Source organism: Megalops cyprinoides, chromosome 5 (genome assembly GCF_013368585.1).
Source record: "Megalops cyprinoides isolate fMegCyp1 chromosome 5, fMegCyp1.pri, whole genome shotgun sequence".
NCBI lineage: Eukaryota > Metazoa > Chordata > Actinopteri > Elopiformes > Megalopidae > Megalops > Megalops cyprinoides.
In genome coordinates this window covers 2,409,610-2,432,932 of record NC_050587.1, presented here as the reverse complement: position 1 = coordinate 2,432,932, position 23,323 = coordinate 2,409,610, and the positions used below count along the sequence as shown (strand labels likewise).

Here is a 23,323-nt window from a genome sequence, read left to right as displayed (position 1 = left end):
AAAGGCTACTGAAATTATGCTTTCACCATTAAGAGTTGTGCAACAATTAATAATGTAATTATTCCATATAACTTTTTGTAATGCAACAGATTTTTCATTTATAATATGATAAAACCAGATAATGTAATGATTTCCAGATAATGTAATAAACTTATTTAATAGATAATCTAATACTGTAATAATGGTTATTATGTCATTAATTGAGTCAATTTTCATTTAATAATCATGTAAAACTTAAATAATAAAATATCTTACAAAAATCACTCTCCTTCAAGTATCACATGCACAAAGGCACACAAGTACATATACCCTCAAGCACATGCATGCATGTGTACACATACATACATACACACACAGACACACAATAATGATTTTTATCCTTTCTTAACCTAATAGGTTAGGACTAGCAATTGTGGCATTAAAATGGAGCGTAACAATTTTGGTTGGCATTCCATCTCATCTTAATTCCAGCTCATGCACAATAAATAACAAACACATCTAAATTTGGAACTGAGCAAGTTCAGTGCTTGCTGTTCATTGTGAGGCTGGAATACACGCTTTGAGATCCTTGTATTTTCCTTTACTATCCTTGTTCTTTATATAGCTTGAAATATACATATGAATTCCAATTCCATTTCACTCCTTGGAAACTTTAACTCTAAATGTAGCATCTAGTAGTCAAACTAGAAATATATTTCTAAATTTATTTTTGTTGTTTATTGGAATTTTGAGTTTATTTCCCTTACTTAAGTTTGTTCTCCTCTTACATCTGGGAATGCAATTAAACTTAAGAGATGATACCTTTTATAGAATGTTCTCTGATGAAACATTTCAACAGAATACATTATTTCTGACATAAAAGTTATATTACAAGTGAGTATGCGCTTTTGCATACATGTTCTTGTGTGTGTGGCTGTATGTGAAACTTAACAGACAGCGTAAAGACAGTAATTTTGATAAAGTTATTGCATTATTCATTGAAGGCTGAAATTATTCATAACAAAAAATTACTCACTGATAATGTTATAACCATTAAACATTCAATATTTAACATTCAACAAGTTCATTATATTATCTGGAAGTTATTACATTATCTGGTTTTATTACATTATAAAGAGTTATTACATTATCAGATGTTACAATGTGTAACCTGGTCTTCACAATACTGAAGATCTGGTGCCTGCCAATTATTTCAGTATGCACAGGTCACTTGTCTGGTTGTGGTGAACTAGAGTATGTTAAAATCTTGGTATTTTGCCAAGATGCCTAAGTCCCAGAGCAATGGAGTATTTACTCCATTTCATGCTACAATGCTAGCTGCTACAAGCAACACTACTCCATACTGTTTAGTACACAAGAATTGTGACTGGAAAACTGGAGGTTTGTATGCTACAAAAAAAACAAAGCTGTAAACTTGCCATGTTCCTCCTGAACCCCAGTACAAATCCATATAACATGGATGCAATATAGTGCAATGCTATTAGGTAAGACAAATGTGCTCAGCACAATGAGACCAGATAGAAAGATGAATTTTTGTATTTCAGTTTATTCTTTGAATCTTGTAACTTGCTTTTAATTTTTTGTGACCCAGCATATAGAGAAGCACTGTTTGGAACCCTAACAAACAATTCTGCATCTATCCAAACACACATGTTACAGCAACATGCAGCAAGTTCATCAACACAGCACGTTCATTTCCTAGCACAGTTCAGTGTGACTTAACAATCATCTACAGAAAGGCCATTTTGATGAAAAAAATATTCATATCATATTTTATAGGAGGAAACAATGTGTGAATACAATATAAATGTTGCTTTCCTACAGGCACCCGTTTTTAAATTCAATGGCACAGATGCCAAACACAACATTTAGGCTGTTGAGAAGAATCAAATGACAGTAAGGGATACAACACAGAAAAAAACAGGCTTAAAACTGGGTTCACCCAAGAAACATCAGTTTAAACCAGCCTCCAAAACACAGGCATCCTGGTTTTTAAACACTCACTGAATCAACTGAATCAACTCCAATGTACTCTTACAACACTGGTATTCATTTCTACAATTATGTTATTGGTGAACTGTATGACTAATTTACAATATATAACACCATATTCCATATGCACTGCACTGAAGGAGTGACCAATTCTATCATGAGCGGGTAGTTCAATCCCATGGTTAAAGCCACATTTTTGTCAACCATTGCAATTTCCATAACTCTTGCTCATATAATGTGACGAAACTATGAGTTCTTCCAAATAATGCAGTAGAAAGTCAAAGCTGGTTCATCTAAGCATTAAAGACACTTAACACTGTATGGAGGTGCCTCTTATTATGATGCCCAATTCTCTAAACGCTGAATCTAAATGTCCCCCCATGACACCTCCACTGCAATGTTGCTGCTAGATATCCAGTAACATTCACTGAAAGAAAGCCTTCATTATAAACAGCTGTCAGATAGTTTCAGGTGGAGCTATTGAGATTCATTCACGCTATAAGTTCATTGTACACCTCCTGGAAAAGCATTTATTAAAAGGACTATTTTCTCAACCATGACCTGGGCAGGACCTTCAAAACTCATAAAAATCTTGTTGGCTTTGGGTGGACACTCTGCAGGCAGATAGGTGCTTCCCACAGGTAGCCATAAAAGACAATTTTCCATCTCCAGAAGAGGGCACTGTCACTTATCTCAATAGCAAATATGTTCTAATAGACATTTCAATTCTTCTCAGGACTAGGAAAAAATAACTGGTGTGCCTAGTCAGCGTATTGAAGCATTTCAAAAGACAGTGGCAGAGCTCCAATGATTCTTCACCGTGGTAAAAGCTACAAGTGTGTTTCTTCATTGGTTTTCCAGCAATGTAGGTTTGACAGCACAGGCACAAATAAATACCGACAGAGACAGAACAGAAAGACAGCAAAGCTGAGAGACAGTTAAGAGAGAGCATGAACTCTATGTGATGGCCAAGTTTCTGCTCCGTATCTGTTAAAAGGCTTCAGTCCAAGCCACTAGGAAATTAAAGGGGACATAAAATCTGATTTATCTGTGTTATTTCTCTCCCGCAGTAAAATGGTTAATCCCAGAATAGCACTTCTAGTGCATTTTACTGAGCCTTTCAATCTCAGCTACCTTCACTCTCTCGCCCTCTCTTCTCTCTCTCTCTCTCTTACATACACACGCATACACACATTTTGGATTTAGTCAGGTCTCATCATAATAGAAATCTTTGTCACAAACTATATTTACTCTTTATGTAAATCAAAAGGCCACTCTACACTAAGAGTATCTTAGCTAATGGCTATATAGCTAAGGGGCACTGACCTTTATTTCAGCTGCAATGTTAAAGTGTGTGAGATCAAAACCAAACTGGAAGCAGGTCTGCGGTTTTGGCCCAGGTGAGTCCGTTTCCATAACTCTGACTTTTAGCTGAGTCACTGCTGCCAGCGGGATCTCTCCTGTAACTTAATAATGTGACCAGACTCTCTAATAAATAATGAGTTTGGTGAAATTGGCCCCTGAAGACAGTAAGAATATTGAAGTCTCTTGTATCACAGAGTTTAGCCTGCCAGGTTTTTGACAGACAAACACTCAAACCGGGACATGACGTGTGCAAGTGACTGACATGGTCCTGGGACCTTACTACATTTCCAGTTGAAAACACCTAAATGGCCAGTGGACACCTCTTGCACTAGGGAACTGTGAGTACTTAATTAAAGCAAAGTGCCTGCAGAGAGGTTTGTGAAGACACACAGCATCATAGACTAGTTCGTAAAACTCTTCAGTATATGCCCCTCATAATGCTTCTTATACCTTTACACACATATTGCGAGTTATGACCTGCATCTCGTCAGATACAAAACATTTGCTTTCATGCATGAGGCAATGCCGGAGATTACAGCAGAAATACGCTGCCCTTGCACAACTGTGCGGAAGCTGTACTTCCATGCACCAAAGTTGCACAACTCGGGAAGCTGCTGCGTTGGGGGTAGGTGACTAATGATGTGACATCACTCGCGTGTACTTGCTGGGGTGAGACTGCACCAGCTGGCCAAGACTAGGTCAGAGAGAAGCTTAATCATGTGACTTCTGTGGGTGACTACGCCACCCCCTCTTGCTTGCCTCCTGATCTGTCTCCGGTCAAGTGGTTCTACCCTGTTCTCCTAGCAAATGGTGCAGCAACAAAAGCACAGCAACACGTTACACAGCTCAGAAGCGACAAACTGGTGCCAAGAAACGTATCGTGCAACGCTGACCACTAAAGAGACAGTCAGACACAAACCAGCACTCCCTTCCAGATGGACTTCTGTTTGTGCTTGAAGCCATGCTTGCAAAGGAAAGGATTTATATACAAGTGATACGGTTGTCAAGCAGCACCTAATGCTTACTTTACCCCTCCCACACCCAACCCCAAGCCATGTGGTCTGTGCAGCCCCAGCGCTGGTTAGAGCAGACATCCTGCCATTACACCATTAAAATAGTACACATCTACAACAGCAGCCATAACCCTCAACCTCCACCACTGAGCAGAGGGTTGCCAAGAGTTTTTTTAATTCAATAAATAATACCTCTACTCTGCTATTATAATTATTACTATGTCTTCTTTTACTGGTAATAAAATGACACACTGCTACATTACAAAGTGCTCACAACATGGTTTCACCAAGGTGCAAAGTCAGTGCCACTTTTGCTCTGGTTGGGGGTTCAGACAACCTGCAAGATTAGAAAAAGAAAAAGGTCAGTGAGGACAACTTGTAAGATGTCAAGAATAAGTCTGGTTGCTCAGTTCAATTACCAGTCTGTTCCAGTTTATTCATGAACTTAGCACTTGTAAATTATACTTGGAGCCACTGATGTGATCTGTAACAGGGGCTGATTTTGAAATACTACCTGTCCTTTTCCATTAATCTTCTCCAATCCCTCTCCTTCTAATATATAATTTCTAATATATAATTTACGTGTTTTACATCATTGTTTCCAGTTTAAAAAAGGCTGCCAATTTTAGTAAAGATCACCTATCATGAACCAATTTTTTTCACACAACTTCTTTTAATGTGAAGGCATCATCTTTATGTATTTAACATTAAATCTCTTTAATAGTAATAATAATAATAATAATGACAATATAAATTGTGATTATGTCAACAAGATATGTTGGCTTTAACTGAAACCCAGTTGTTTCTGTAAAATATTTAATTCGTCCTCTATTTAGATTCTTACACACATATTTTACAGATGTTCTCACTCAGGCTCCAATCCAGATAGACTGTTGCCAATCATGTTGCCATCATGCCAATTATGACTTTTTACTATGTGACCCTTCAGGGGCAGTTTTTAATAACAGAAATGGTGGGAAAAATATGGAAAAATGTATGGTGGAAAAAAGGTGATGGTGAAAAATTATTTTTAACTATATATTTAATTAATCACAAAAAGTAAACACTGAGAACCCATCAGAAGGTTAGACAAAAGACGTAGACAGAATTAGCCACTGATGGGTGATCATGACTACAGTTAGCAGCTTGTTAATCATGAAAAACACCTCCAAAATAGGATAAGGACCCTTGTGAATGTAAATTATTAAAAGGTTATCAAACAGCCCAAGGTTCCCTTTAATCAGATAAAACGTACAATTTAAATACTGTTTGAATGGAGAGCTCTGACTTGAAAAACAAACAGTCATTTCCCAGCTTTTAGATTGTTTCTAAACCCACCCCCAACCTCCATCTGCTTGTCTTGGCTGTGTGTGCGGAATGCCTGAGATCATGAAATTCTGCTTCAGAAATCGTTCCAGGGACTGAGCCTCTAACTGAGAGATGTTTAGAGATTTAACCTTTAGCAGGCTCGACAGCTGAGTTTTCTTGCCTAATTTTCAGAGACTCTGTTCTGGCTGTGTATCTGCAGTGTCTGTAGCGCTGTGGTGAGTGGCCACCCATGGCCATACGGCGTGAAATGTAAACACTGCCCCGTAGCTGCAGCAGCAGCACTGCTCAAGCTCCATATAAGGAAAGAGTGCATGCGTGGGATGCGGCTGCGGTTGTGAGCGATGACATCAGTGGGGTCTGGAACTCACTCGTCTCCTGTCGCTCTCTCTCCCCAGAGCAGCCGGGGAGGGGGTGCTCAGAGCGCCCTGGTCTCCGCCTCAATCTTGCGCTCCCCATGAAGGCTGTCGGTGTCGGCCGGCGCCACCGTCTGCCGCACGGCAATCTCAGGACCGCCGCCGTAAATGCTGAGCAGGTACTGCCACGTCTCCTCAGAGATCTGGCCGTAGTCTGCCCCTGGAGCCCAGAAATGCAGTTGTCCAGCTTATAAATCACCAGATTCACAAAGCAAACGTTTCTACAAGACAAACGTCTTACTAAAAGGAGCCAATGATTACACACACAAGCAAACAGACATTGACAGACTGACACAGACACACACACATACCCCCATGCGCACACACGCATACAGACACATACACACTGCCCCACACACACACACACACACACACATGCACACAGACATGCACATGTGACTCACAGAAAAATCACATCCTCAGCCAGCTATTACCCTAAAAAACACTTAGCCTCATATATGGTTTCATGTGAGTGTATACCCTTCAGAAATGCCCTGAGGAAACACTATCATTTCTGTCTGTTTTATCTGAATGTAGCAGATGTAAGTCAGCGATGAGGGTTTTCTTCCACAGTAAAACAGATGTTGCATTAGCAGAGCTCAGAGACCTACCCTGTTTGAGCTGAATGTGCCCTCCTTTCATCACCCCGATCTTGCTGTTGTCTATTGGACCAGGAGGTTCTGTGGACGAGACACTGAGTGATGTATGAGTGAAATAACCTAGACACTCACAGCTGTTGTTAACTCTAACATCTGGCAGGGCATTCATTCCAGACACACATTACCACAGCAATGGGGTACTGTGAAGGACTGTAATTCAATTTGTGGGCAAATTCATACCAGCCAAGTGTAAAGAAAAACATTTAAAATCATGTATCATGTACCATAAAATAAAATGTCAACAAGGGGCATTCTGGCAGATAACTATAATTTGATAGTTCCAATAAAATATAATGCTAGGCACTAGCCTGCTTTGTAGAGCAACTCAGAAACAGTACTGGTAGCACAACAAAAAAAACATATTTAACACAAATATATCTACTAATAGATATACACACCTCCTTTCTGCTGCTTAGTATGTAACGAGGTGTACAACCTTTAAGGATGTTCAGCTCTTGATTTTAAATTAAACTTAGAATAAAGTGTAATTTTAGTTAATCTGTATCCAAATGTAAATTGTGAAAGAGAGAGCTGCAGTTCCTCTGAAAACCCATAGTATGAATGCAGAAAATAGAAGTTAATACCAGGTGAACGGAGGATACAGAAAAGTATGCTAATGTGCACAACCAGGATATGCCTCTAGTTTGAAACATCTTAAATCAAAATTAGATTATATTTCCATACACAGCCAACAGTATTATTCTAATATCCCAGCAGTGAAACAATTAACAGAAAGTATCTGATTCTATACTATGTGATTAAATCTCCTTTTCATACGGAGTGTGAGCAACTATACCATTTATTCTCCCTTATTTAACACAAAATTTACATTTGAAGGAGATCAAAGATTGACTTAACTTGATTTTTAATGCTTGTAATGACTTCCAAAAACTATGACTTTATCATTCAAATGATATAATTTTGCAAGATCTGTAAATATTTAATTTGGCACAAGGCAAGACATTTACATTCTTTTTCTGAGTAGATAGCATCATCTCAGTTTTTCACATATTATACACTTAAAAACAGATTAAAGACTTAAGATTTCAAACTTAAGACTTAAGACAGACTTAAGACTTAAATACATTGTCCCAATCAGAATTCAAGTGCTCAGGACAACAGGCCCATGCCTGAGCCACATATGGCCACTCTGGGAGGTTGGTCATACCATTGTCCTTGCCCTTGACAAAGCTCTCCCACTCGCGGAACCACTGCATGCTGATGCACAGAATGACTGTCGGAGCCTCCTCTGCCTGGAACTCTTTGTTCAGCTGCAAGAAGAGACACATAAGCCATTTCTCAATCCTTAATTTGAACAAAAATTCATTTGCACACTTCTTTTTTTGCCCTTTAAACCAACAACCCATTTGATTGCTTGAGTTCCTCATGACAAGAGTTAAGAAATCTTTACAGCTGCTAAGGCAAGTCATTTCTTTCTGAGTGTGGTCAAAGTGTGGTCTGAGTGTAGTCCCTGTACCCTGACCAATTGGTTACCTTGATGAAGGTGTCAATCTCCACCTTCCTGCGCTTGGCCAGGGCTTCGATTTCCACCTGGCAGATGGCACACACGTACAGGTGATTCACAGCCGGACCTCCTCCAAAGCTGAGCGAAACAGAGCAGACTCCTTTGTGATGGAGGCTGACCTTGGAGGACATGCCTGAAAGCTTTACAACATCACAATAACACTGCAAACGGCCAACGACACCATTCTCTGCCATCTGAGAGCAACCATGCTGAACTCAAGGTGATGCAATTGTAACACAGGACACTGTGCAAGATGAACTAAGTGAGCTTATTCAAACGTGTGTGTGCCTGAGGATGCGTCTGTCACCCCCGTCACTCTAACTCTCACCTCCCTGTGAATTACCTGTTGTAAAGGTACTCCCAAACGTTCTGAGGCAGAATCACTACCAGGTCATCAATGTAGTGGTACTTGTTGGGAGGGATCCCTGTTCAAAAATCAAAGCAGAACACCAAGAATGATTCCACAAGATCCTTTTCATTTATTTAGATCAATTGCTAAGCTTAATGCACAGTTGTGTACTGTACACAGAGACCATTTCAGTGTCTATGAGCTGGATCTCAGGGATGCTACTCTTTACTGAAGGGCACAATGGTACAGGGGGCTGAGTGAAAGGAAGAGGGCACAGTAAACCTCAACAAAACAGTTTAGTGAGGTTTGCTTAACCACGCTATAGGCACTCTCAAATCCTCACTGATTCCTGAGAAGGAGAGGTATATTACTGCTGTCTGACTCAGGGGTTTCCTGAGGGCAGCTTTCACATACACTCACTGACACAGGAATGTGCTATGATGGACGAGATTGCATGGAAATTTCATGGGGTGGTGGCACTGCTTCCTGCAGGGCAAGACTGACCTCCTGGATTATATAAGGTGTGGTAGGAAATGAGCGGGGTGTGGCATAGGGGGACTTTCTGAGAGGCAGGGCCTCACCTCCATGTTGACACAGGAAGGTGTGGTTGGTGATGGGGCCGGGCTCTGTGAAGGTGTTGAACTTGTTCAGCCACTCGCGCGAGATGTAGAACTGCAGGAGGCTAGGCTCCTTTAGGTTGGCCAGCGCCACCACCTTCTGCCTCTCCCTGACCGCCTCCTCGCTGCTCTTCCTGCACACAACCGACGAGAACTCAACTGCATTATTTAACCCACCTTCACTCCCTCTCTTTTACCTTCTGCAACTGGAGGTACCTGTCTACCACCTAACTGTCTACCATCTGTACATGCATTTACAAGTCCCCTGAGGAGATGCCAACTTGGAATAATTGTGTGTTCAGGAAAAGCCAGAGATGGAAAATAAGGGGAAAAGGGACTCTCCTTGAACACAACATACTTACAATATAAATGAGAATTAGCAATGGCCATTATACATTAAATAAGGCTAAAATGTAGGAAGTGAACTACATAAGGAAATATGAACTATACAGCTAAATAGCCCCACCTGTAGAAGAGAACATAAGCCTCTGAGTTCTGCACCACCGTCTCGTGTACCTCTGTGACGTACTGGTCATCAAACTCATACCACTGACCATTGATTACATTCTGGCAGTAGGCAATGTAGTGTCCACCTATTTGTCATTCCAAGGAGATAAAACAGAGGACAGATACAAAGTGAGTGAATTTTGGCAATAGTTAATTATTCCGCCTTTAAATACTGCCCCCTGGTGTCAGAGCAGTGAATTTCTAACATTGAAAAAAACACTTTTAGTATTTTGACACTTACTCCCAGCAGTACCATGGTGACAAATCACTGAAAGTAGGTCATAAGTGGTGATTTGAGAGGGGCTCTCCTTGGCCAGGAAAGGTCGGAGGTCAAGCCCCTCCAATGGAAATGACACATGGCTATTGATCTTGAAGGAGTACATCACTTCATGCCTAAAGCGTTTCAGGTGAATACACAAAATCTGCAGAGGAAAGCACAAACATAGTTATGCCTTGCATAACCACACACACATCCTTTCTTCCATATCTAAAAAAGCTATCTGCACTTTCACTCGAATCTTATCTTTCCCCAAAGTGCTGAGCACTTAGTTTTAAACCTACGAGAAACAGGCAACAGATACAGATGAGCAATTAAGATAAATGTAAAGCAGCAGAGAAAAGAAACACTCACTTCTGGCAGGCGAAGAACCTTACAATATTTAACACCATTTCTCAATCTGGAAGATCCAAAATAAAAAGAAAATAAACATGAGAGGAACAATTACTGGATGCCAAGCCATACAGTGGAGCAACATTTTCCATAAAAATCACCTATTACAATATGAAATACAGTATGCAAGGTTTTGATGGATCATATGCAAGGCCTGGAGCCTTTTCTGGTTGTGTGATCCCACAGTAGAGGTGGGCGATATAGACTTAAAACTAAATTACAATATTTCATGGTATTTTTTTGCAGTAACGAAACAAATGACGATATGAAAATAGTACTATACAAGACTTTTTGGCCACAAGTCACATCAGCATACAGTCTTCAGAGCTGTGTAAACACAATCATTGATCCAAAAAAGTACAACTTAATCCTGACCATCATCAAATACTAAGTAGGCTAAAAAACAGAATATGAATTTTCTTCACAAATTAAAATTCCAGTGAAAATGCAAACACCAATACTCGCAGGATTCATAATCTAACCCCAGGAAAAACAAATGGAAATGTTGCAAAAAGTTTGCATAATGTTACTTGTTGCCACTTTCTCCTCGTGCAACTTCTGGCTTTCCTCATATTCTGATCGTGTTTTTGCTTGAGGTGGTGTAACAAATTTGACGTGTTTCCACCCTTTGTTGATACGGGTTTTTGACACACTTTACAAATCACAGACGTTTGATTCACATCTGATCTTTTGTATCGGAACCATTTCCATATTACGGAGGAAGCTCCTTTTTTGGGATTAAATCTTCCTCCTCATCTAGGGTTGGAACTCCGCCTTCCACCATGCTTGTTCTCGTTCTACGTTTGAGATGGTGAGATGTCCACGTTGCGGTGCAGATGTAAACATGTCTTCAACTATATCGTCAATATCGCGGTATGAGAAATTCTTATCATGGGGAGAAATTTTACCGGTATATCATGGATGATACGATATGACACAGCCCTACCCCACAGGCATTTAAACTGTATTTCACTCTTTGACCTCTAGGCGTCATTGTAGGAACTCTAACCTTAGCAATAATTAAAGTACCCATTTAATCAAGGACATACAATCAAGGACTAATTATGAGGAGCTTGTCTTTAAGTCAATGATGTACAGCAGTTTAAGGGAAATGCCAACAAAACCACACATGCACACACTACTACATCAAACTACATCAAGAAGAATTACTTTAAGTGGCATCCTCTGGCAAAAAAACAAATGACAGCTCAGGAAGGCAGCATGACCTCATGTACAATATAACAGAGGCACTTCAGTGCAAATATTCCCTTGGAAAAATCTGTCACTCCAATGATAAGTGTACTTCTAAACACTTAATAAACAGTAGGGCAATTCCACCTTCAAAGAGAACATTTATTGCACAAAGATAATATTCACAGAAACACCATTAAAGGCTTCATGAAAACATCTGTAAAGACACAAGCATATCTGATCAAAACTGCAGTTACGGACTACAGATCTACAGATGTAAAAGATAAGTTTGTTCTGCACATTTTATATGCTTTGCAAGGGCTAAATATGGGTGAACTGAAAGTTCTTCTGACAGATACGGTGAGTTTATACTCAGTGAATAACTTCAGAATAACACAGAAGACATCATGTTTAAATGAATTTCAAGTGGATTTAAAAAAATGTACCTGGATTTGTCTCAAATAATGTGAGCTACACGATCAAGGCATTCAATAACATCTGTAGGGCTTATTATCAGACTTGTAAGATCCATATTGTACCCTGCGAGCAGTATATGACCAAACAGTTTCCTAAAAGATGACAAGTTCCACAAGGTTTTAAACACAGTCCAAGCAGGAAACTCCACTATACAAAACATCCTGGAGATGAAACTGCAAAGGAATGATGCTCTGTACCAATAAAGCTGCCACCCAAGCCTTGTAAAACTCAATGGAGCACTGGCTATTTAGCTTTAACATATCATTCTAAACATAACCATTTTCACACAAAATTTGTGGAGGTGAAGATGGATATTTCACCCAATGTAGCTGCATTGTTGTAGCCAAACACTGTTGATGGACGTTAAAGATTTGAAGAAACAACTGTCTCTGATTTCTGTGTGCGGCATATCAACCTGTTTGTCCTAGATGAGGGAACTACTAGTTTTAAAAAAAAGTCAACAACATCATATAATAGAATGCAGTGTGACTTACTCACTTTTTACATCTTTCACAGCTATACATGTTGTCACCTGCAAAACATTGAATTGTGAGGGTTACAAGAAACAGATATAGCAGTAGGAAATACACCCAAAGCTGGCACCAAAAATGCCCACTCAGTTTCCTCCTGCTCATTTCCTGGAATTACCATGACTAATACTGCCATTATGTTCGTATAACCTTTAGTAATGACAGCAGTAGAGGTAGCGAGAAGGTACAACAGCAGCAGCAAGACAAAGTGCAAGGAAGCAGAGGACAGGATGGAAGCCCCACCCACCTTTCAGCTCATCGGCAGCAAAGAAGGCAGCCAGGCAGTCCTCCAACGTGACCACGGGACCCCAAAACCAGCTGGGGATACAGGACACCACAAACCTGACAGCAAGAGGAGGAGAGCGTTGACACAAGCAAACCACACCTAGAACAGAAAGAGGAGGGGACGGACAGGCTCTGGGTGCAGTCAATATATTACATTACGTTATTGTCACATATCTAGATCGACTTACATAGGTTACAACTTTTATATGTTACCCATTTATACAGCTGGACATCAACCAAGGCCATTTTGGGTTAAGTACCTTGCCCACGGGTACAACAGCCATGTCCCAACAGGCAATCAAACCAGCAACCTTTCAGGTACACGCTCTGCTCCTTAACACTACGCTGTACTGCTGCCCTAGTACCTGCGGATGGAGTCCATGATGTAGGAGATCCAGCCCTGGGAGGCATAGCTGTCAGTACAGGCCCCAGCCTTGACTGGGAGGTTCTGGTGGATGGAGGAGTGCAGCTTGGCCAGGTCCTCCTTCCCTGGGATGGGCAGGGACAGGTCCTGGAATGTCTCCACCGTGGTAGACACCTTAGGGCAGGAGAAAGGGAAGGGCGACGGGTTTAGAGCATGTGCAGGGCAGGGCAGCCTTGTGCAAGAGATGCGTCCACTGCACTGCCAGTGCACCCACCCTGTCGCAGGTCAGGCACTGCACCAGGCTCAGGATGGAGCCATCAAAGATATCCGAGATCACGCTGCGGAAACGTGCCTGCTTCTTCTTTTTGGCACCCAGGAGTAGCTGGGCTGTGTGGGGGGAAAGAAGAAGGAAAGAAGTCACCCTCTGGAGAAAAGACCACTGGTCAAAACACGAACAGGGTTAAGGATGAAACATCGCAGCAGTGTGTGTGCTGCCTCAGAGCAAGAGGAGAAGGAGAGGCAGAGAAAGCTGCATTGGGTCAGAAATAATTCAACGGCAAAGGGAACACATGGGAGGCAGGGAGGACCTTTCTTGAGGGAGTAGGCCACCCCCGTGACCCTCATGGGGCTGGAGCGGGGAGGGCTGCCTGACAGTTTGGGGTGCAGCTCCTGAAGACTGTGCGTGGGACTGCAGGGACGAGACGAGTTGCAGTGCATGGAGGCCTCATTGTCAGGTTCTGAAACAACACCACAACAAGGCGGGTTAGGCTTCCCGGGCTGAGGCTGGTGAACAGCACGCACGATCACACTGAACAGAAGCAACGCCTATCATCAACACTGTGAGAACACCCCTTCCTGGATTTCACCAGGATCTTAATTACAGCCTATCATTACAGCCTATCCATCTTACTTTTCTGGTTTTACACACCCATTAATACAGCAGGATATTAACTGAAGCAAGTATTATTAGGAGGTAACTATTTAGGTTGAGGACTTTCAGCTGTGTCAGGTTGGGGGTACAACATCAGTGGCCCACCTTGGTGACAGGCCTTCCACATTTAGGTAAGCATGGGTATGGCTTTCACTTTTGAATCATTGCAATGAAAAGCAAATACATTATTTTGTGTTTATTTTTCATACAAAGTGGGAAGTAATGTCAGCCCTATGTTGGAGACAATGCAGAAATTTGCTGTGATTTCAATAACCAGATTACTTGACAATGCTTTGTTGCACAGAGAAACAACTAGTATCATCGAAAAGGGTATGTTCTGCTGTTTATTTTGATATGTGTTGTGCCATTGGGACTTCATGACTTATTCAACTGAGAAGCAGGAGTGTGAAAATGGGTGAAGAAATTAGTAAAGATATTACTTTGCAGAAGTTTGATCTGTCTTCGTAACGTGGTTACTTCAGTATGTACAAATATGTGACTAGCTTCATTACAAAGCTTCTGCTCTTTCTTCTAATATGTGTTCCATATCTATGCAATGATGAGTTCATGAGTAATTCAAACAAGAGTAATGGGTGTGGAGATGGCCGCAGAGCTGTATGCAGATTGTAACTATGATTAAATTTGATGTGAATTCAAAATTATTTTTCTCGCCAACATTTTGTCGAATAGACAAGCAACTAGTGTCGTTAGCGATTAATAGCCTACTTCGTGAGCAATTCAACCAAGAAGAAGGGATGTGAATTTGGACGCAGGCTGCGTCTGTCTGGCTTTAAGGGTTAAAAGATATTTTTAGTGACAAATAATTTTTTAAAGATTTTTCCAGAGACCCCCCAAAATTTTGCTGTTGAGGCTTTCAGGGGGTCTCAAGTGTCAATCAAGGGGTCTCGGACCCCCTGAGACCCCCGGTATTTCGCACCCTGGCTTTAACCCTTCAGTAGTTACAGGCACTCCTCCTAAACTACTATATGCCCTGCCACCCTCACCTGCCATTATAGAAAAATAGCTACATAATCAAAGAAATGGCACATTTTCACAAAGCAGTGAAACACCCAGGTGAGAGGAGCATGACGGTAGATGGAGTAGAAACAGCCAACCCACGCACCTGGAGCACAGCGGCTCTGGCACTGGCTGTGCGCAGCATTTGAGGGCAGCCCCTCCTCCTCCGCACCCCGGGGGGGGCCCCCTTCCTCCGCCGCGGTGTCCACATCGGCGTCCTCATCCATTTCCTGCGACCCGCCATGGAGGGGCGACCCTGACACCCTCCTCTCCTTCAGGCGCTCCTTCTCGGAAATCCCCATGCTGGCGCCTCCCCGGCCCCCACATTCGTCCTGGATGAGGAGCTCAGCCTCGCCGGGGCCCCTCCCCTCGGCCCCCTCGCCCCGGTCACTGCTGGAGCCTGAGTCACAGGACAGGAACTCATCCTCAGAGGGGCTGCGGTCTCCATCCCGCCGCTCATCCACCTCGCCTCCGTCGCCCCCCACTCCACACTCAGACACTGGCTCCTTCAGCTCCTCGTGGAGCTGGTCCATCAGGCAGCGCAAGAACTCCTGGGTGTCCTGAGGGATGGACAGACACACAGACAGACACATAGACAGGCATCGCAAACCAAAACAACAGGGCAAACACACACCACTCAGAGAACACTAGCCACACGAGCAGAAAAACGCACCCACCTGAAAGCTCAGTACAAATAACTTCCTCAGTGATCTGCAAGTGAATTTCAAAACGTAGCCTTACGCTACGCAGAGGAACTCAGCCTGTTACGGCAGGGGGGAGGTTGTCAGGTATTGTCCCTGTGTGCCAGGAGGTTCTACTCACCTGCTGCGCGTAGCCTCGGAACATGGGGTTCACCAGCTTGATTCCGTGGGACAGACTGGTGGGGACAACATAACTGGGCCTGACAGAGAGAAGGGCATCACACCAAAGTGTCTGTGTCACTGCAAGCTCATTCCTCATGCCTGGGAGACTTCCTCAGCAGAGCAAATTGCAGGTACACACAATTCACCTCCTTCAACTGCTCTGCAACCTCATACTTTTACCAGAAACATTTAGCTCACCTCCAACTGAGCAATGTGTATATTAGTTTTTTATCCTGTTTTTCTCTGAATTATTCAATCAGCTCAGTCATTGGCTAAATTTGACATTTAAAAAGCAACTCTAAGATGCAGGTGGTACTGGTGCCCTAAAGTCATGTATTTGGTTCTTCATGGTTCAAAGGGGATTGTACCAGGCTACTAGTTTACCAGGTCGGACAGTGGCGTACCGTTTCTTGTGCCAGAGTTCAGAGATAAGTTTCTGGTAGCTTTTACACAGAGCAGGCTTCTTGTCGGTCCGGACCAATCCACCACAGTCTAGGAAGAACTGGGTCAGCGGAGGGCTGGAGGGGAAGAAGATGACAACCCACAGATTTGCAAAAACATCAAAACCTTGATGGTCCTTGTCACTTGCAACTGCTACACTTGCTGCCATTTTTTTCACATTGGAGCAAAGCAGATCTTTAATCAGTCACACGGGACAGAGCATAACAGGGGTGCAGAGAGAACCTTAAAATGCAGGAAGTGACCTCACCAGTTAGACAGAGCTTGGAGGGCAGCGTTCATGTAGCAGGAGTTGCCTATGTTCTTCATCCCTGTAAGCCCTTTGGGAACAAGACAGGAGAGCACAAAATAACAAGTACCATTCTAGATGTTCTCTTAAGGTCTATAATGTAGCCCATTTGAAGGACAACATGGCTCCCTAGAACCTAGATTTACCCCTGTCCTCTACATAACATCAAACTTTCCTAATTCAGATGCAACTGTACAAACAGATGCACTGGGAAAACAAAAGAAGTTCTGTGGTGCTTGTGATACACTCCTGCATCAGGATTGCAGCAAAATATCAGGTGTTTCAACAATGTACCATATTATTGAAACACCTGATATTTACCAGTACCTGAGTGTATTTTTGGTGTGTCAACAATATGACTTTCTTCCTTTAATATTGGAAGTAGTATGGTAAATTATTGAAAACAGGCACAAGCATTATACAGTACGTGAGTGAATTCTTCTGTAATCACATGTGAACTTTAGCTAGGGTGTACCCGAGGTAAGCGGCTGAAATTCTCTGTGAAATCTAATCCTCTAGTGTAAATGCCCTTAGACTTTTCATTATGCTGTCTGGAATGCGCTGCTGAGAGTGAGGCATGCCACGCTTGCCTGACTGTAAAAATGTAGGTGATGTGTTTGTTACTTAACCTGGGTTCTGGGTGTGCATATGCATGTATCTGTGGCTGACCCATGACTGTACCTCGTGGTTTTAGCTCGTCATCCTCAGACTCGGACTCCTCTTCATCCGCCACCGCAATCGGTACTGCCTTTAGGGGATGACTTCCTGTCTGAGGCACCGCCTCCTGGTCAATTTGACAGGAGACTCATTTTAATAATATGAAAAAAACTACCCTCATAAATGGTCTCTGGAGCTTAATGTTGGCCTTTGAATATGATGCCTTGTAAAATGTTTATTTAGTTAGAGAGTAAACACTGAATATAACCAGACTGATTCACTGGTGCACTGTTTTCAGCAAATATATCTTGACAGTGACCACACTATACCAGTAAGACTGCCATGCCAGAGACTTTTGGTGCAGCCGGCCAACTGTTAAATTACTACAAAATATATGCTATGTGGTGCTGCAGGTCACTAGTTTGTGTGAGTTGAAGTTTAACCCACCCTGGGTTCACAAACCAAGGTGGCAGCAGGCTGCATGGAGTCATACCTGCTCAAGGGGCTTGCAGTGGTGGTTGGCAGAGACAGGCACAACAGGCCTCTGCTCCAGGAACACCTCCCTCTCGCAGACATAGCACCAGATCCTGAAGGTGGTCAGGTTGACGGTCAGGTTGTGCTTTTTAGCCTAGGAAATAGATACGAAGGATATAAACACACAGAAATGCACAACATGCAGGAAAAGGCCATGTGTTTAAATGCGGTGTTAAATGCAAGTGTTTCATGTGTATTTATCACCAGCCGGAACCAATACACGAACAATCTCTCAGATGTTGCTTCTGTCTCTTAGTGCATCTATCTTCTGAAGGAAGTGGGTAAAAGAATGCAGTTGTTACTGAGGTTATAGGCTCAGATCCCTGGTGGGACACAGCTGTTCCACAATTTAGAAAAGTTACATTGCACAAGCAAAGTACCATAGAGGTAGGTGTCTATTACATAGACTCCGTAAAAGGCTTTGGAACACATCAGACCAGTATCTTTCAGACTGGAGAGTCACCTGAGGATGCTATTTTTCAAGTGTTTTCAAGAGTTGTAGAAATCCTGACTAATGCCCAACAGAGGTAATGTGCCACATTCCATAACAACACACAGAACTTGCATGTGGAAGTGATAGGTGTTCTTTTACTGAATGTGGACTAATTGCAAAGAAACATCAAATCACCCATTCTGTGTTTCTAGGTCAGACTGAAGGCCAGACAAAAGCCTACCTGTGCATGCAAGGTGCTGTGATCCGAGTACGACTCCCCACAGCCAACATAAGGACAGTCATTCTGAGAGGAACACAAGCACATCGATTAAATGACTCAAAACAGCTAAATGTCATCTTCAACATCCTTTTATACTTGGAATTGGTTTATATTTCAGTTTAAAGGTAAAATGCAGACTACATAACAGCATCATACACTATATATAAACTAAAGGATTATTTTTGCCAAGAAATATTTTTTTTTTTAATATTTTTTTTCTGTCCCTCATTCAACTCGATACATACCCAGATGTATCTGGTCATTTCTGTGTGCATTAAGTAATGACCTGTAATAGGCTGATCTCTACATGAACAGCAAGCAGGCTGCTCAATAGCAGTATAAAGGAAATGGATTTACCTGAAGACAAGCCCAGAGATTAGGACCTCCAGCTCCACATGACTGGCATGTCCCCTTCAATACAAGAAACAAAGACAAACAATTTTACCACCATTAATCATGATGGACCTTCAATCAAGGCCATAGTAGGAGTCTGATATTATAACTCTGGTGTGAAGAACAAAGAAAGCAACTACTGTATCTTGTACACACTTTTTCATCAATGCCTATGCTAAACCATTTCAACATTTTGATGAAATATAAAAATAACTTCTTTATATATTGCATCTTCAGTCAAGATGAGCATGTTTCAGAAAGGTACAGGTGGCTCTTATAATGATCCAGTGGACATGATACCTTGTTCAGATCATTAAAAGACACTAGCCTTCATCTTAAAACAAAATTCCAATATCTCAAATTTCTTCATAATTCCTGATGAAGTTTTGGTTATTATTTTTCTTTAAAAGTATTTTCTACTTAAATTATTTTCTACCTTCTTTCTACCTTCTTTATGACTTAAGGTCATTTTCACCACATAATCAGAACAATCCCCAATCCAAGAAGCCTTCCTGGTTCAAGGCAGGGCTTATATTCTATTCTTATTTCAGTACAGCTAAAGATACATACATACATACATACATACAAAGATACATACTAGATAGGAAGACCTGAAATTTTTAAAATGTTTCATCTGATATCGTTAACAGCTAAGAATGTCGACAAGATCGGAAAAGAACGTAGCACATTATCACATGCGCTTGAGTGATTTTTCTGTGACATGATCCCACCTTGGACTTTTGCAGAAGTTCCTCCTTTGTCACCTCCCCTATAGAATCCAGGTGAGGGCATACGTCACCGTGGTCGGACATTTCTGTGGTTTATCTGTTAGAAACACGCTTTTAAATGCTGAGTCGAAAGTGTGGTTATACAATTTCACTACAAAATATACAAAAAAATTTCAGCATGCTATAGGGAAGTGTACATTGACTTGACAGCCAGCCACTGGTGTACATATACGATACTGTATAGTCCAGCCGTACACAGTGTGGTGAAAAATTTGTGAAACTGCTTTACTTGTATACTGCAAAGCGCTAAGATGAAGTTCATGTAAAACACATCGTTTAGGTTCAGAAATAAAATTATTTTTAGGAAGCTGAAAATCTGTGTGGGCTCTTATCTGTTTATTAATCTATATACTAAAGCATTAAAACAGAAAATCAGTGGTTACATTACAATATAGGATAATCTATTTGTTAAAGCCAAAAGCTCTTCGGTAAGCTTCTCTATTCATTCAGTCCGTAACTCAACCGATTCAAGAGCATTTCCACACACTACAAAGATATTAAATTAAAGTGTATTTGGGTGTCGTTGTCGTACATTTACGTATAAAATATTAAATGACCAAAACCCTTTCTATACGGTCAAAGGCAGAAATGAAGCATTGTCAAATTCATTCTTCATTATGGAAGCCAGGAAAAATGCTGTTTCATTCGACAGTCTGCACGCTGTTGATATGCTGTGGAGCACACTCCACTCACGATGCGCAAATGGTAGTGAAAAATAATTACACTAAACATTTTGTTTATATTTGATACACTGATCTCAGAGCTCTTCCGTTATTTATTCAACAGAATCAACTCAACTGCAGAGGAGCCATTCATCGACGTGCAGCTACTGAACAGCGCTGACAATCTTCACTTTATCAAAATGTTCGATGCAATGTTAACCAGGCATTTAACAATCCATCAGTAATTGCAGAATTGAACACGACATGCCAACAACAGTTTTGAACGCTGTGGGATCGGTGCAGCTAGCTAGCTACCAAACTGTCAGTCCCCTCTAATTTCACAGCGTCTGCTGCAGACTCTCGCAGGCCTTATTTTCTACTTGCTGTTAGCTAGCAAGCTAACAACAATCGTCAAAAATGGACGTGACACTGAACGAATGCCAGTTCACGGAACTCCAGCATTAACTAGAAGTATTTACCTGCTCCAGGCAATGACAAAACGACGTTCGGCAGCATTCATTTTGAGGAAAAAGAGAAAGATGTGAAATACGTAGCTAGCTAGCCAGCTAGCTTACTGATGCCGAGGTAGCACGTCCCCCTCCCCTCACTTACAGCATGCTTTTGCGTCAGCATTGTTGTGCTCGGTCAGTGTAACTCACAAGCCAGCTTTGAAGCTACTGCGAGTACAGTTAGGCATGCAGTTTATGGGCAAGAACTTGATATGATGAATACAGTTTGATTGAAATAACACATTTTTAGTCACGTCTACGAGGATTGTGAGATATGTACACTATGTAAATTCAAGTCTTTTGTAAGACTGTGTTTTTGTAAGTCACCACCCCCCCCCCCCCCGCCCCGCCACACACACACACACACACATATACATACACTTCCATCCATGGATAGTCATATTAGCTAATATATTTTTACATTTTTTGCTTTGTAGGAAGACAATGTTTGAGTTTAAAAGTTTTCATGTTTCATATCCTGACATTGGGCATGCAGGAAATATCTGTAATTACATTTATGTTTTTGTCACTTAACAAACGCTAAGTGCAGGATGTGTGTACATTTAATGCTGCATGTACATTTTTGACATCCAGTGGACACTTATCCAGAGTCGAGAACAAAGACCTTGCATTTCAAGGATTCCCACACACAGAATAAAATCCAGCTATTTGGCCCTTAATTAAATAATATGTTGGTGAATCAGGTACCCCTTTCTCTGTGATAGCATACCACGGTCCACATTAGAAGTGACATTTTTAATTCTGGTCCCTGTTTCATAAGAAGCCAAGGACTTCTGTGAAAACAATAAAACCTGGGGAAAGTGTTTTGTTGGAAATGCAAAACATTTATAAATCAGCTTCGTAAGGAATTGTCACTTAGTATATGATTGGTATGCCCATCTATACACATTTCTTAAGGGTTATTTTCTTTTAGTCAGTGAAAATGGTATTCTGAGTGCATTTCATGTTGTAGCTCAGGATAAAAATAAATAATATTTTAAACAATATTGATATTTACCAGAGCTTCTTCAGGTATAAGGCTTGTTACACAGGGACAAAATGAAAGTAGAAACTACACTGAAATCAAGTGGAGCCAGGGCTTTAAACACATTCAAGTGTGTTAGTTTACTGTTCCAACTGAACATTTCATTTTAAAATAATTTATTTTCATAACAGCTTCGTAAAACATGGTTTCAACAAATGGAAGATTTTATGCTTTAAGCTTATTTTGGTTTTGATTTGCAAATTTATTTTCACAGCTTACACTAGACAAGATTAATAATTATTTTAAAATACCACAGTACTCAGTGGAAGAGATTCTGTTTGTGTAGCTTTTCATGGCACTTTATTATATTCATTTTGTACTCGCACTTTGTATGTCACTTGAATAAGAACACCTGCTAAAAGGCAAAAATGCAAATGTAAATATTAATTGTGTGTTCTTTCTCTCCAGATGAAATGATGTGCAACAGAAGGAGCCTGAGAGAAAGGAAGGGGAGTGCCAGCCAGTACTCAGAAAAGTTACACAGAGTAGATTCACCACAGAGATTTCTTTTGACATTGTGACCATTGCAGAATTAATTCTCAGATGAATATAAATAAAATTTATTAACTTACAATTGTTAAAAAAGACAGAAATATTGTGTTCACTCTGTTCACCTTTTAGGAAATATCATTATTCCAAAAACAGAAAAAATAAGTCTGGTGATATAGTCTCTTTGCAAATAGCTTCCTACATTATGGAGTTGTCTACCAAATTTAGTCAGGGAATCTCAGGTTTTAGAGCTTTACAACTGTCTTACAGTCCTGTAAGAGGACATCTTGTTGTTGTTTTGGGTGTTTTCCTTGCTTTAACCTCATTCTTTATGGGTGTGCCTTTAGCAGGTTTGTTGTTTTAGTAGGTTCCTGCCGTAAAAGGGCTGGGATGGTTCTGGATCATCCTCATATCCAGAGGTCCTAACCTTTCTACTCACCTCTGTTTGTGTGCTGCCATACTACACCAGAGCCAATTACATATTGCACCCTAAATGCCTGGCCATCCTATCTCTCTGTATTCTTTCTCCCTGACTCTCTCTTTCTCTCTGTTCAAGTCATCTGAGCAACAAGTGCTCCATCCCCTGCTGCACAATATACACTATATGGACAAAAGTATTTGGTTGCCTGACCATTACATTGTAATGACATTGTATTCAAATACATATACTTTAATATGGAGTTGGTCC

The 23,323-nt window shown here is 41.2% G+C and overlaps 1 protein-coding gene across 2 annotated transcripts; it reads right to left on the bottom strand.

The window, feature by feature from the left end:
* Positions 1–1,592: 1,592 nt before the first annotated feature.
* Positions 1,593–21,200, bottom strand: usp20 (ubiquitin specific peptidase 20). 2 transcript variants are annotated; one of them, XM_036528889.1, is made up of 25 exons: positions 21,072–21,200; positions 19,874–19,967; positions 19,107–19,160; positions 18,711–18,773; positions 17,996–18,130; positions 17,527–17,629; positions 16,807–16,876; positions 16,502–16,615; positions 16,057–16,135; positions 15,341–15,794; positions 13,874–14,023; positions 13,561–13,673; positions 13,288–13,460; positions 12,885–12,979; positions 12,606–12,639; positions 10,401–10,446; positions 10,011–10,191; positions 9,729–9,855; positions 9,227–9,396; positions 8,640–8,721; positions 8,266–8,374; positions 7,940–8,042; positions 6,724–6,792; positions 6,068–6,272; positions 1,593–4,707 (listed from the first exon to the last, which is right to left on the bottom strand). In XM_036528889.1, exons 2-24 carry the CDS (start codon positions 19,952–19,954, stop codon positions 6,115–6,117), a joined length of 2,763 nt encoding a protein of 920 aa, XP_036384782.1. In that variant the 5' UTR covers positions 19,955–19,967; positions 21,072–21,200; the 3' UTR covers positions 1,593–4,707; positions 6,068–6,114. The 2 variants fall into 2 exon arrangements, with proteins under 2 accessions (XP_036384782.1, XP_036384783.1); XM_036528890.1 differs by having other exon boundaries at positions 17,527–17,626.
* Positions 21,201–23,323: the final 2,123 nt, after the last annotated feature.

Coding starts and splice junctions, on each gene's coding strand:
- usp20 (XM_036528889.1), bottom strand. CDS start 19,954: ATGTCCGACCACGGTGACGTATGCCCTCACCTGGATTCTATAGGGGAG. Junction 16,136..16,501: donor GAACTCTGGCACAAGAAACG/GTACGCCACTGT, acceptor TCTCTCTGTCAG/GCCCAGTTATGTTGTCCCCA. Junction 8,043..8,265: donor AGATTGACACCTTCATCAAG/GTAACCAATTGG, acceptor CTCTTCTTGCAG/CTGAACAAAGAGTTCCAGGC.